Source organism: Priceomyces carsonii (genome assembly GCF_900007245.1).
Source record: "Priceomyces carsonii strain CBS4050 genome assembly, scaffold: Debaryomyces_carsonii_scaffold_7, whole genome shotgun sequence".
NCBI lineage: Eukaryota > Fungi > Ascomycota > Pichiomycetes > Serinales > Debaryomycetaceae > Priceomyces > Priceomyces carsonii.
The window spans coordinates 206,475-220,296 of record NW_026946680.1 but is presented as its reverse complement, the minus strand read 5'-3'; the positions used below and the strand labels follow the sequence as shown (position 1 = coordinate 220,296).

The 13,822-nt window shown below is 36.0% G+C and overlaps 10 protein-coding genes across 10 annotated transcripts; 4 read left to right on the top strand and 6 right to left on the bottom strand.

Moving 5' to 3' along the window:
• Positions 1-41: 41 nt before the first annotated feature.
• PRCAT00005915001 (uncharacterized protein) lies at positions 42-2,777 on the bottom strand (the record flags this gene model as incomplete). Its single annotated transcript, XM_062956024.1, has 1 exon — positions 42-2,777. One exon carries the CDS (start codon positions 2,775-2,777, stop codon positions 42-44), a length of 2,736 nt encoding a protein of 911 aa, XP_062812568.1.
• A 94-nt stretch (positions 2,778-2,871) lies between these two features.
• TAZ1 (lysophosphatidylcholine acyltransferase) lies at positions 2,872-4,092 on the bottom strand (the record flags this gene model as incomplete). Its single annotated transcript, XM_062956023.1, has 1 exon — positions 2,872-4,092. One exon carries the CDS (start codon positions 4,090-4,092, stop codon positions 2,872-2,874), a length of 1,221 nt encoding a protein of 406 aa, XP_062812567.1.
• A 130-nt stretch (positions 4,093-4,222) lies between these two features.
• Positions 4,223-4,963, bottom strand: PRCAT00005913001 (uncharacterized protein; the record flags this gene model as incomplete). The annotated part of the gene is made up of 1 exon (XM_062956022.1): positions 4,223-4,963. The coding sequence occupies one exon, from the start codon at positions 4,961-4,963 to the stop codon at positions 4,223-4,225; it is 741 nt and encodes a 246-aa protein (XP_062812566.1).
• Positions 4,964-5,070: 107 nt separating this feature from the next.
• PRCAT00005912001 (uncharacterized protein) lies at positions 5,071-5,748 on the top strand (the record flags this gene model as incomplete). The annotated part of the gene is made up of 1 exon (XM_062956020.1): positions 5,071-5,748. The coding sequence occupies one exon, from the start codon at positions 5,071-5,073 to the stop codon at positions 5,746-5,748; it is 678 nt and encodes a 225-aa protein (XP_062812565.1).
• Positions 5,749-6,012: 264 nt separating this feature from the next.
• On the top strand, positions 6,013-7,809 carry PES1 (mRNA-binding ribosome synthesis protein; the record flags this gene model as incomplete). Its single annotated transcript, XM_062956019.1, has 1 exon — positions 6,013-7,809. The coding sequence occupies one exon, from the start codon at positions 6,013-6,015 to the stop codon at positions 7,807-7,809; it is 1,797 nt and encodes a 598-aa protein (XP_062812564.1).
• A 119-nt stretch (positions 7,810-7,928) lies between these two features.
• On the top strand, positions 7,929-8,462 carry PRCAT00005910001 (glutamyl-tRNA(Gln) amidotransferase subunit F; the record flags this gene model as incomplete). Its single annotated transcript, XM_062956018.1, has 1 exon — positions 7,929-8,462. One exon carries the CDS (start codon positions 7,929-7,931, stop codon positions 8,460-8,462), a length of 534 nt encoding a protein of 177 aa, XP_062812563.1.
• A 12-nt stretch (positions 8,463-8,474) lies between these two features.
• MED18 (Med18p) lies at positions 8,475-9,395 on the bottom strand (the record flags this gene model as incomplete). The annotated part of the gene is made up of 1 exon (XM_062956017.1): positions 8,475-9,395. The coding sequence occupies one exon, from the start codon at positions 9,393-9,395 to the stop codon at positions 8,475-8,477; it is 921 nt and encodes a 306-aa protein (XP_062812562.1).
• Positions 9,396-9,548: 153 nt separating this feature from the next.
• On the bottom strand, positions 9,549-9,725 carry PRCAT00005908001 (uncharacterized protein; the record flags this gene model as incomplete). Its single annotated transcript, XM_062956016.1, has 1 exon — positions 9,549-9,725. The coding sequence occupies one exon, from the start codon at positions 9,723-9,725 to the stop codon at positions 9,549-9,551; it is 177 nt and encodes a 58-aa protein (XP_062812561.1).
• Positions 9,726-10,113: 388 nt separating this feature from the next.
• Positions 10,114-11,031, top strand: ABG1 (Abg1p; the record flags this gene model as incomplete). Its single annotated transcript, XM_062956015.1, has 1 exon — positions 10,114-11,031. One exon carries the CDS (start codon positions 10,114-10,116, stop codon positions 11,029-11,031), a length of 918 nt encoding a protein of 305 aa, XP_062812560.1.
• A 112-nt stretch (positions 11,032-11,143) lies between these two features.
• Positions 11,144-12,478, bottom strand: ERG24 (delta(14)-sterol reductase; the record flags this gene model as incomplete). Its single annotated transcript, XM_062956014.1, has 1 exon — positions 11,144-12,478. The coding sequence occupies one exon, from the start codon at positions 12,476-12,478 to the stop codon at positions 11,144-11,146; it is 1,335 nt and encodes a 444-aa protein (XP_062812559.1).
• Between the last annotated feature and the right edge of the window lie 1,344 nt (positions 12,479-13,822).

The window sequence follows — 13,822 nt, the reverse complement described above, 5'->3', positions numbered from 1 at the left end:
GAATCATATTTACAAACTTTTAGTAACTATATAACAAATAATCATGACGAACTTTCAGCAATCAAGTTGTTCAGTGGCATATAATCACCAGCCATGCGCAAGGAACCTGAGGAAATGGCTTTATCCCACAACTCTCTATGATTCTCTTGAGCCCATTTCGCAATCCTTTCTTGTTTATCCTTCTCCAAACAATAGTTATATAAAGTAACCATCGTATCTTCGGTGAATTCGAAATCGTAATCTTTCATTTCATCAACCAACTGGAAGGCATCATCCACTAGTCCATGGTATACATGAGCAATTAAATATTGGCGAAATATAAGGTAATTTGGAACTATGTTGTATTTTGACAAGTTATTCCAAAACTTCTCAACATACATCATGTCACTGTAAGTGTAAGTTTTGATCATAATAATAATAGTATCCTCATTAATTCCACCAAACTGTTTTGAATTCGAAGAAATAGTCAAGAAAAGGTCTTTGGCCTTTCCTACTTCTTGTAAATTCGAATAGGCATTTAAAACACAATTCTGTAAGTCTATATCTTGCCTCTGTAGCGATAAGTCCATTTTCAAACTCTCATGTATTTCCTCAACACCATCTTGATAGAATTTGTCTCCAAATGTTTGAAACAAGTACATATATATTTCTCTCAGCGGTGGGAAGTGCTGGACGTCACCATGTAATTCATTTAACATTCTCATTTGGCGAAATATGAGTAGTGATGCATTCAATCTATCATGATCGCAAAAAAATTTCATTGCTGGAAGATAAGACTCGGGTGGCGCATTGAAATACTTGTGAAGCTCCCCATACAAGACCCAATTAGTCTCATACGAGTCTTCGTTGGTATATGTTATAACGAAAGAATGTAAGATATCGAAAAGCTCTCTATAATCTTTACCAAACTCTTTATCTATCGGAAGCTTCACTCTATCATCCTTCTTAATTGGAGGTAATTCCCGCTTTAAAAACTCAATCAAATCACCAACATATTCTGATTCAAGCATTTTTTCCGATAATGCTTTTATGGCCCGTATATTGCAAGTAGTGTTTACCATCTGCTGTTTAATTCTCGTAAAAATAGGAAATATATCATCAATACTTCTTATATTGAGACACAACAAAATGATAAGATTATTCAAAGTAAGGGCCAAAGTAGGCTGCATTTCAGCTACCCAAGAACTTCTCAAGCTTTCATCGAACAACTCTAAGGCTAGTTTATGATCTTTTAGTTTAATAGCTGCATCAATCTGGTATTTGTAAGAGAAGACTGAGCGTTCAACCCCAAAATGTCTTTCAAAATAACTAATTAAGCCTTGAATAAAGGGCCCATTTGGTAAGATCGATCCACTGGCGAGCAGTAATTTTAGAATTTTATTCAAATACTCCTCCGTGTTAGAGACGGCTATGATACCACTTTTATCGAGTTCCTCTTTTACTATATTGAATCTATCCGCTTCCGTTCTTTCAGAGAGGCACAGTTGAAAAATTAGGTATGGGATACTTAAGGGTTCAGGGAACCTTATGCTATCTGTCTTCACAAAAGAAACGATGTCAAAAGAAAATTTACTATAAGAAAGTGACGACGCAGCCACAAGTAAGGATTCAACTAATGTATCATCATCAAAATCTTGTTGGCAGAGTACTTGTTCAACCAGTTTCAATTTAGCCAGGTAGTTTCCTATGGTTAGATAATTCAAGATCTTTTGCATACTTTTCGTTGAGGCATCACTACTTTTTACTGAAGAAATTTCGGAAATAAGTTTTAATATTTGCAAAAGTATGTTGATGGAAACTTTTTCGAATTCAATCAGATTAATAATCTGAGAATTGGTTAATAAATCGATCCTGTCTATACTTCTTTCAAAGAGTTTATATTCATGAACTTCAGGGTAAGAATCTTGAAAAGTATTTTCAATATGGGTGATGTAACTTTTATAGAATGTGTCATTGAGAAGCGTAGAGTTTCCACTGGCCTTCGACGCCGAAAGAATATCTTCATAGAACTGCAAGTTGACAGTGCCTTTTGTTTCGTAGTGATCAAATAAGTATTCGGTGAAGGTCTCACTTATTATATTCGAACGCAAAAGAATAGTCAATGACTTTTTGAAGCTACCGTGTCTAACAAGAGAAGCTAGGTCAAGAATATGAAGCAAGACCTTCGTGGGCACTTCATTCTTTCCCTTAGCCAAAAAATATTGTGACAACATACCCATATATTGAGATAACTGAGTTTTATTCTGGGACTGAGCTCGTGATGCATTTAATGACTTTTCAAACAATAATAAACAATCATCATACATTAGTAAGTTGTCATTGATTTGACGATCGTTAATTTCATAAAGTTCTAAAAAGACTTTGTTTAACAATAGAATAATATCAGGAGTGAAGTTGGTGTCTGGCGAACTTTTAATGAGATCGGATAAATTACTTCTTAATATCTTCAGTCTAAGTTTTGTGGGCACATCAGTCGACTTTAAATAATGCTTAATTTGCAGAACATAATCTTCATGTTTTGTATTTCTCATCGTCTCTGGCTCTTCTATTATCATATTTTTGGCTATCGATGGCTCATTCTTAATATCATATCTACCCAATGGATTTATCCAACTTTTATATCTTGATTGAATAAGGCAGTGAGGACACACCCTTGGAGGTATCTGCTTGTATATTTTAGCAGGTCCTCTTAGTCGGGCCGAAGCCCTTCTCAAAAATATCATGTTCTCGTCAAGGAATGGATCAAATGTACGAGGAAGTAGACCTTTATTTATCATGAAAAGTTCGCACGTATACAGGTTCGTGAAATTCCAATATATGAAAATAGAATACAGGGGACAGGTATTTATATGTACATAACAGTGAAGAACACTAGTCTTCTCGAACACCTTCAGGAAGATGTTTTTGTAATCGTTTGATCGCCCAATTTTCGCCAATGAATTTAACATCAGGATCGCTTAAACCTTCAGTTTTGGTGAATTCCTTCCAAAACTTTGGGCTTTTAAAGCGAGGGTCTTCGGGCTTGAAGAACCCAATCGAATTTCTGATTCCTAGAACTGCATCACGTAAATCAGCCGCCAAATCGCTTCTTAAATGTTGGGCTTCGCTTCCAGTTTTCAATTCAGGTGTCAAATCCTTTGGATTCTCTGGATCAATATACTTCTTGCATAGTTGTCTCCACTTTTGTCTATAATCTTCAATTAACTTATCAGATACTTGACTTCCAATATGGATGTGGATCTCTGCACCTACATTAGCTGGGAGCCATCTCTGAATTCCCTTCCCTGCAGTATCCTCCGGGGCAACCTTTTCAAAGCCGTAAGTATATATTGGGACAACGACAGGTGCTCTAGTACATTCTAAGATCAATCTGGAGATACCCCATCTGAAATAGCGCATCGAATTATTATGAGGTTCCTCTAGTTGTAATACAAACCCTTCAGGGAAGACGTGAAACCATGAAGTCTTGTTTCTTATGAATGGTGACTTTGACATTAAAACATTTGTAGTCTCAGGCCCAGGTTTCGCAAAATTAACTAGCTCCTTTGAAACGGTAGGCTTCAAATTATTTACCTCTTGTAAAATGAGTGGTTTCGCTGCTTCTTGAACACCAGGGGTATATTCCAAATCTAAAGTGTCATCTGGACTTAATATTCTTATAGCAGCATCTATTGATCCCTGGAAGGGGCCAACGCCAAATCTATCGGTACCCAAAATCTTACCTAAGTTAAAAAACCACGACAAAGCCTTATTGGAAAAGCATATGTTTGCTGCACCTAACCCCCATCTTATATTGTCCACATCCATATGAAATCTCATAGGCAATGCCGCAAAAAAAGCTGGATCGTCTACAACAGACATATGATTCATCACAGTGAGTAGGCATCTGTTTTCATCTCTTGCTTTTTGATAGGCTTCATCTAGTTTTTCTATGTGATGGAGTCTTGGCTTATACAACAAATTAAGAAACAATTTCGATTGTAAGATGACAAATAAACAAGTTGAATGAGAAGCAATGTTCCACAACTTGGATGTACGAGGATATTGATCTAAGAAGTCATCTCCTCTCTTCAAGACGTCTTCGAAAGACATTCTTTACTTTAATTTCGCTCCAGTTCTCAAGTGGCAGCTAAAACACAATAAACCGATCGTAAAATTTTTTGAGAGCGAGCTATATAAAAAATTAATGATACTTAGAAAGAGGTTTTGAACTACTCTTATGTTAGCAAGATTCTTCGATGGATTCTTCAAAGTGATCTTCTTGATATGATTTTTCAAGTCGGTACCGACTCTTGTCAAATATCTCATCCAAAGAAAGCCTAGTGTCGAAAAATGGTTCATCCAGCTTCTCCACATTCTTTTCAGCACCGTATAACTTTCTTTTTTGCTTCATTCTTGCACGTAATGAGTAACAGAATTCATTGTTAAAGTAATTTTCGAATGTTTCAATGCTTTCGGGTCCTATACTGTAGTATTTAGGGCATATTTGGTTCTCATTGGTGGCATTATCCTCATCACTAAGTCTGTATGATGAAATCTCTTTCAAAATATCCAGCTTAAAATCGCTGAAATCGGATTCGTGGATTCTTATTGAGCTCTGTGGATCTATAGAACACAATTCATACAATTTCTCAATATCTAGATCCTTCGTGATTCCTTTCCGGTACTGATCATATGTTATATTTCTGGAAATGAGCTCATCCTTCAAAATAGTTTTAAACAAAGTATTTTTACAACGAAAATTAAGAAGGGGGATCCCAGCTTTGACAGTCACTAAGAAATAGGAATCATTGGCGCGGAGTTCTTGTCCCTGAAGGATTCTATCAAAGCTTGTTTCCTTAAATTGTGATTTTAATTGTGGAATGGTTGCAAGCTGATACTGTGAAGATGGGACTACCTTTTCTTGAATTATCTTTTGATTTCTGGTAACACTATTTGTGTCCCTGACTTCTCTTGTTGGCATGTTGTGGAATCTCGACTCTGGGTGCAAGTATTTTGGACACAGATCGTAATCTTTATTGAACTCTCAATCTCGGCGCCTATTCGAAACACAAATATCGCATTGAAGAAATGGCCACTACCGATCCTTTCATAGAGAAGGCCAATCGTTTTGAAGCTAAGGTGAAGCGCTTGATAAATAGCTTCCAATTTAACCCGAGTGAAGAAAGGAGCTGTGACACATCATTACTCTATCTATTGCTACATTCAAATGTCGATTGCACGTATGATGAAATATCTGAAATCTTGCTGCTCGATATGTCCAACAGTACTCACCAAATTCTTTTCAACAACATAAAACTGCTGGTTCATTCGGTTGCAAAGGAGATTTATTTTTTTACTGGACTTTCAAGCTTATGTGAAATTAGTCTCACTGACATTAAAGAAACTTGCTATGTGTTAGCAGCTTCCTTCAAATTGGTTTTTTTTGCCCCAGTTATTAAAAAGATTTCTTGCATACGACCTCCTTCTATCGGAAGCGGTACAGACACCAGTATGATATTGGAAGATACACTTACCGCTATGGCCAACGGGACGAGCTACGATGCTTTAGTTTCACTAGCAGGCACGCTATTTACAAGGGCAAAGTCGCAAGATAGGAATGACACCCTCGTTGGTTCTAAGGGAGACTCAAAGGATTATGAAGAGGTTATATATTTTGTCAGCTTATTTAACCAAATGTGGATCATTGCACTAATGTTGAAAAAAGAATACAAAACTGTCGTGCAAGAGAATACATATCGAAGATGAGTGTAAATTTTTCACTCATATTCAGGCTTATTTGAAGCTTTAAGAGCTCTTGTCATTGAACGAGGATTAAATTTTGCTACCTTTCAGTTAAAGAATTTGGCTGCAATATTTTCTGTTGAAAATAAAGAAAAAAGAGGTTTGCATATTGATCGCAATAAAAAAAAAATTTCTGGCTCATCGCACTATGTCCTAAATTTTAGTGAAAAATAGTCGATATTAGTGAATCTTTGTTGTTACTTAGTGGGATAGAAGTAAAATATCAATATGAGAATTAAGAAAAAGGGAACATCGGGAAATGCTAAGAACTTCATCACCAGAACCCAAGCTGTGAAGAAATTACAAGTTTCTTTGGCAGATTTTCGTCGTCTTTGTATATTTAAAGGAATCTACCCAAGAGAGCCCAGAAATAAGAAAAAAGCTAACAAGGGATCAACAGCACCAGTAACCTTTTATTATTTCAAGGATATTCAATATTTATTGCATGAACCAGTTTTAGCAAAATTTAGAGAGCATAAGACATTTGCTAAGAAGCTCCAGAAGGCTCTTGGTAGAGGTGAGGTGAGTGATGCTCATAAGTTAGAATCTCATCGCCCGAAATACACGTTAGAGCATATTATCAAAGAAAGGTACCCTACCTTTTTGGACTCATTAAGAGATCTTGACGATCCATTAAATATGCTATTTTTGTTCTCTATTATGCCTGCAACAGACAAGGTCAGTCATAGGGTAACCAAAGAGGCTGAGAAATTGTGCAATCAATGGCTTGCTTATATCTCCAAAGAAAGACTCATCAGAAAGGTTTTCGTATCTATCAAGGGTGTTTACTATGAAGCAAATGTTAAAGGGCAAGAAGTAAGATGGTTGGTTCCATTCAAATTTCCTGTTAATATTCCATCGGATGTGGACTTTAGAATTATGTTGACATTTTTAGAATTTTACTCGACTTTGTTACATTTTGTTTTATTTAAATTATACAATGATGCGAACCTTATCTATCCTCCAACGATTGATATTGAAAAGTTAAAAGGGATTGGAGGTTTGTCGTCTTATGTATTACTGTCAAAGGAACAAGGTCCTGGTGCGTTGCTACCAAAGATGAGCAGTACAGAAAACCAAGATCCTCAGGAAGGTAAAACCTTGTCTAAGGAAGAACTTGCAAAGGCTTTGAAAGCTGATGAAAAAGATATTTCCTCAAACGATGAAGCTGAAGTCAATGAAGAAGAAAATTCCAGATTAGATGATTTTCTGTCTGTCAATAAGACTTCTGGAGATATTTTATTGCAACCGTCTCAATACTCTTCACCAGCATCTACTTTATTTTCAAGTCTAGTATTTTATGTTGGACGTGAAGTGCCATTAGATATATTGGAATTTTGTATTTTATCAAGTGGGGGATCTATTGTGTCTGAGATCGCTTTACAAGACTTGCAATTAAACCAACCTGAAGCATATAAGAAGCTTGATTTATCTAATATTACCCATCAAATTGTGGATAGACCGAAAATAACTTCAAAAGTTCCAGGAAGAACATACATTCAGCCTCAATGGATTTTTGATAGCATCAATAAAGCTAAATTGGTTCCAGTGAACGAATATGCTCCTGGGGAATCTTTACCCCCTCATTTATCGCCATGGGGTGACTCTGGTGATTATGACCCTAATGCAATTAAGGGAGAAACGGTAGAAGACGAAAGCGATGAAGAAGAAGAAGAAGAAGAAGAAGAGATCGAGGAGAATGGTTCTTCTGGAGTTGAGACGGATCAGGAAGAAGAAATTGATGAAGACCTCCAGGCTCAAAAAGAGCTAGAGTTAGAATCATCCGGTGTCAAATTTTCTGATATTCCTGAAACTCTGTCGAAGCCCACGAAGAGAAAAGCCGATAAATCAATGGATGATGAAGAAAAAGAATTGAAAAAGATCATGATGACTAATAAGCAACGTAAGTTATACAAGAAGATGCAATATGGTATAGCTAAAAAGCAGGAAAGACAAGACGACTTGAGTAAAAAGAGAAGAAAGCTTCAAAAGACGAAGGGGAATTTGGGAAAGCTCAATAAGTAGAATTAAAAAAATCAATAATTATATATAATTAATTGCATTCCAGTTTTGTACCTTTAACTTTTTTATATAGTGCGATTCAATGAAAATCCATGTAGAAGCTAATATACACAGATAAAGAAATGTTAGTACGAGCGAGCCAAATAAAAGCGCTTCGTGAAGTAAGATTAAGAAGATTCAAATCAGGAACGATTGGCAAAGTTTTGAATTCGAAAAAGGAAATTGCGGAAGTCTTGAACAATTCAACATTTAATTTACAAGAGGTGTTTTCCAACAATAATAATGATGTTAAAATAGATACGAAAATATTGAACAAAGTGCTTAAACATTCTGGTCTAAAAACATTTAATAAAGAAGAAGAACTTGATTATATTAGAGCGCTTGAATCTCAACTTAAGTTTATCAAATTTTTGTATGATGACGACAAAGAATTTGACAGAAAAGAGAATAGTAATGAGAGCGTTTTCAGATTACTTCATTCTGACCATCAACCCACGCTGTGTTCATTAGAACTGGTGTTGGCTGATATAAGGGAGTTACACAAACAGAGAGACGATGAAAAGGGTGAAACAGATTTTACTTTTTCGATCAATCAGCTAAACAAGAATCATAAGAATTATTTTATAATTCAACAAGGTTCAAAAAAAGAAGACTAACGTCGCATGCATCTATTCATTATTTACCCTAGAATCCATGTAAATCCTGTCGGGGATTTCAAATTTGATAGAATTTTTTAAAATCTCCTTCAATTTGAGTAGTTCTCTTGTTCCCTGATCTTTCAATTCAACGTCTGTTGACTTTGGAATGTTCGTATATGCTTTAATTTGAAAAGTATTTGATTCATCAAGAAGTTTGAGTCTTATAGATTCATTTGCAGAATCTGAACTTTTCGCTTCATCGTCATTTCTAATGAAGACTTTATACATTTCTATAATGACATCGCCGTAAAAAAATCTTATACCTTTGATCCAGAATTGATTTATAACATCATATCCTAAGTCTTCAAGGAATTGTAAAAAAGAATCTTTCGACTTTTTTGTTTGACTAATAGAAGATTCATGTTTAGTATCCTTGTCAGCATTCTCTTTTATGTCTATGTCAATATCTTCAATTTTTATTTCTTCAACATCTTCCATCTTGCTTTCATTCAAATGGGCATCATCAGTTACAATGTTAATATTTGTGTGATGATGTACTAATGTACTTTCAAATATTGTTTGAGCAGAGCATACCTGATTTTTGCCAGCAATAGGAATATCTGATATTTGCAAAGTCCAAGTTCTATCTGTTCCATCTGTAAACAATTTATCGACCGTGATGTTGTCACCTTTTAAGATAGGTTTTGCTACATCCGAGAGGCTTATATCTTCGCATGGCCATGTGGTTATACATTCCATATAGTATTGTTCTATTTGGTTCACTTTTCCAGGCTCAAACTTCGGTTTGAAAACATTGTGAGGTTTGGTTGTTAACGTATATGTAGCAATTGGTTCTGGTGAAATCAATCCTGTAAGTGCCTGTAAAGTCGTTACGGTTTGGGCAAAAGATGTATGAGGAATTGTTGAATGTAACGACAATTGATGGACCATTTTTAACAAGTATTTAAAATCAAATATCTACAGAGTTTACATCTTTCGTTATGTATCAATTACATCCATTACACAAAATAGTATAGATTCGATGACTAGCCAAAACTCGGGCACACCTAAAACAGCTACAGGACGCAAAGCGTACCCGTCTTCCTATATGTTCTTCTTTGTCTCCTGGAGACTTTCTTCGGATGTATCTTCCACGAAAGCAGCGATCACATAGCCAATAAGCACCACATTTGCAACTAAAGCAGCAAGTCCTCCACTAACGATCGAACTTTCAAACAAATATTGAAATATGAAGAAACTGAGGACCGGGAGTATAATCATGGCACTGGTGAAGAACACCAATTTCTGCACTACTGACCTGCTTAATAGTTAGTATTTAATCAATTGGCACAGCGAATGCGAAGAGTACTTGTAGTTATAATTCTTGATCGTCTCAAAGTTTTACACAATTCACTTGAGCTTTATATAGAGATCAATGGGCTACTTACTTTGGAATATCAGTTGCCATATTGCTTTGAAATGTAAATCAGCCCTCTTTTATTGAGTGATAAATGAATAATCTTCTTAATGAACGATAGTTGGCCTTTCAAAAAGTTTTGTAACACAAAACCAACAGCGATAATACACCGGCAATTTCCCTTGAATAAAACAGGTAATATTGGATATCACTAACTAAACACTTGGAGGCTACTACTAAAATTCAAAGGAAATGAAGCTTTCAAGTTTGAATTTACTTTCAATGGCTGCAATAATGTCGGTTGTGTTCGCTTTTAGTGATACGGCACCGCTCTATTCTTCCAAACAACTTATGGGAAAGTTCAACTATATCACTCAAGCATCTGCGGTGTCGAACGCTATAAAGACAATCAGCTCAGAAATTTGTGAGTCTGGTGACGGAAGATTGATAATTTACAGGGTATCGAAGTTATTAAGGAATGCTCCCAGCGATAAGGGGTTCTTTATCAGACACGTTCATTATGATACCGTTGAGGACTTGGATTTTACATTTGGTCCCACCTGTGATGGCAGCAAAGTTGAGTTTGCATCGTATTCTCCTGGTGTTGAAAATGGTAGCAGTGAGATTTTAATAATTGACGTTGAAGATGAGGCAAACCATACTGTCGACGAATTTTTGGATCATTCAAGCAATACTCTTGTGATTGTGCAAGGTAAGCCTTTGTTTGGAAAGCCAGAGTCTAAGGTCGAAGGAATCAAGCACTATATAGAGGACAAAGTATTTGACAATTTAAATGTTGAGCTAGACCTCAATATGGGCCCCGTCAAGAGAGCAAACTCTGAAGATGATGATTTCGAAAAAATTGCAGAAGAGGTAGAGGACGATTTTAAGCAGGCGCAATCGTTGGTTGCAGAAGAAGGAAACAATACTTTTGTTACAATCATGGATACTTCCACAACGGATGAACCTATTGTTCCAGCTAAGGCTAGAAGTGTAAATCTGAATCTTTTCACTAATTATCAGTTCTTCACTCCAGGAATCTGGATGGGTTTAATTGTTTCGGGCTTTTTGATTTTTGTGTTTTATATTGCGTTAAGTTGGATATCTAGTCTTGAGATTTCCTACAAAGCATTCGATAAGCAAATTGATTTCGAAAAGAAAAATGAGTAGTCATTTAGATCATTTTTTTGTCATTTAGACACAAATATATACATACATAAAGTTCTTCTTTCACCTCCAGAGGAACAAGGTCTGATAACTTGAATTTTAAACTTATACTTCCTTAATAAACGAAAGGTACAATTTTATAAGGAACCCTCTTGGTATATTCAGTCCATTGGTCGCCATATTTCTCCCTACACTTTTGGTCATCTCTCATTTGTCTATGGACTAGCAAAACTCCAAAGTAAACAACGTAGAAATAAGTTAAAGGAGTTTGGAAGCCAGTTGGAAGACACCAAGACCATCCGATTAACCAATCTCCAAAATAGTTCATGTGTTGAGATAGACTCCACCAACCATCACATAATAATTTAGAACCAGTTTTCGTTTCAATATTCTTTAAATTATTCAACTTTCCCAGCCTAAAGTCAGCTTTTTGCTTGTTGGAAGAATGAAAAATATAGTAACCTATTGCATTTATCAATACGATCAAAGCCAAATTGACTTTTCCAAGAATTAATCTGTTCTCAGGGAGAGCTAAATAGCGAGCTTGTAATGAATAAGACCATGGTAACCAAGCCAAATCGCCAAAAGAGAGCATGAAGCCAAACCCATCAGTTGTTATGTCCATCATGGACAAGACACCTTCTTCATTCAACACACCATCAAACACATAAATTGCTTGTAGCACGTTAACCAAAATTAACGAATCTGTAACAGTACCGTATTCTTGATATTGATTATGAACACATGATAAATTTATTAGCATCCACAAGAGCAACCCAGGACGTAACTCACAAAATAGTTTAATATCCCAGGGTCCTATGCGAGGATTGAGCTCACGACCAATGAACCAATCATAAAAGAGGTTTCCTGTATTACCGTTGACAGATAAAATTCTTTGTCTGTTTCCAGCTCCATTATCCTTTCTCAATGGTAAAAATGAGCTCACATATACGAACACAGCTAAAAGAAATGAAAATATTATAGTAACAGCTGTTAATTGTAACTGATGGTCATAGATGAATTGTAATTCTTTCAAGTAATAATTCGATGCCTGAAAGAGCCTTCCAAGTAGAATCACAACAAACAAGCCCATCATGTTTAAGCCATTGATATTATAATTTAATACTGTATTCTCCCTCAAAGGAATTCCCTTCATTTCTTTCCCTGGAAGAATAACGTTCAAAATCGCTAAACCTCCAAACCATCCTAAATACGCCAACCAGCACTGTTTATCAAAACATAATGCTTGGATATCTTCCAATGATTGTGGCAATTGCTTCTTGATGACCCCAAAATCGATATGGGTACCTTGTATTGAATAATTTTTATTAGCAGCCAAACCAATGAGAAAAAGTAAAACAGGTAACCCAAAAGTGATTCCGATCGCACCAGGAACCCCAGAGAACTCTCTGTGCTTTGTCGTTGGATTCAATTCACCGCCTGACAACATATTTTGTTAATATGTTGGACTGTAGTGAACTATGTGGGTTCTAATGGTTTTTTATGGCAACCCATTACTCGTATATCTTAAACTAAACGATGAATCGATCATCGATTCCGCAACGATTGTACGAGGTCGTGTCGAGATCGGAATACCGAGTCCTCCCCACTACACACTTCACTTCACTTCCTCATGTCTTCAAATAAAGCCTTCAAGCTGTTAAGATGAACCGCAATCATAAATTCAATTCGTCATCGATAATTGAAATACACTCAGTGGTAAGTATTTGACATAATCGGCAAACGAGTATATTTACTGCAACTTTTCTACTTATGGGCGACTTTTTAGGGGGTTGTACGACTCAGTGCGAATCTAGAGGGATGATAATAAATCTTAAAATGATGTTTCTGAAGTTAGGCAGTAGGAGAGGCGGTATTTCTCTGTCCGTAGTTTATGATGCCTTCTGCCTAGCGGATACTCTCGGAGATATAAATTTCAATTGAATAACGTCTAGAGCAATTTATGATACCTTAGTTTCATGGCATCCACTGTATGCAAGGAGCGTTCTATTGTACTCTCTACCGTCAGTATATTTTCCGACGTGGCGCTCTATCACAGGCGACCCTGCTGAGCATATTGCAGCTAAGGTTACGAGAGCTTCTGAGTTCTTACATATCTTAAGTGACGAAGACTGCCACGATGTGAAAGATCCTGGTTATTCGGAGAAATAATTGACGACGTTAAAGTGTGTATTGTGTGTTATTGCTGACGTCTGTTTATCGACAAACATCCAGCAAGCTTTGTCGCCGTCTTTTGTGCTCCTTTGTGTCCTGTCTGACGTATCCTTTTGTTAACTTACTAATTTATCCCGATTGGGAATATTAATTGCATAAATGAACCGCGTAATTTTTCTTCCACTTCTTTATTTTTAACCTGAGATACATCAGTCCAGCAAAATCGGGGTTACATTTCAGCTTGTTTTAAAGTAGATAGTTTTCCTACAAGTATCATTAACTTGTTAAAAAAGGATTCTTGTTGATACTGAATTTGACTACAAGACTAAGTTGAGCCATTCCTGACAGGTGAAAGATTTAATAACAAAAAAATTTTTCACACCATCATAACTCAATTTGATCGAACAACTCAGTAGAATCTGAGAATTCTTTCTAGTTTACAGTAGATAACACAAGCATTTCCGTTGGTGAGAGTAAGCTTGTCGATCACAGGTTCGAATTTTTTCTTTGAAAATAGTAAAGAAGAAGTCTCAGTTTTGTTTAGAGTTCGGCTAGTCAAATTATAGGGGGCATACTTAAAAGGCAGAAAAGTGAAAAATATATATATATATATATATAT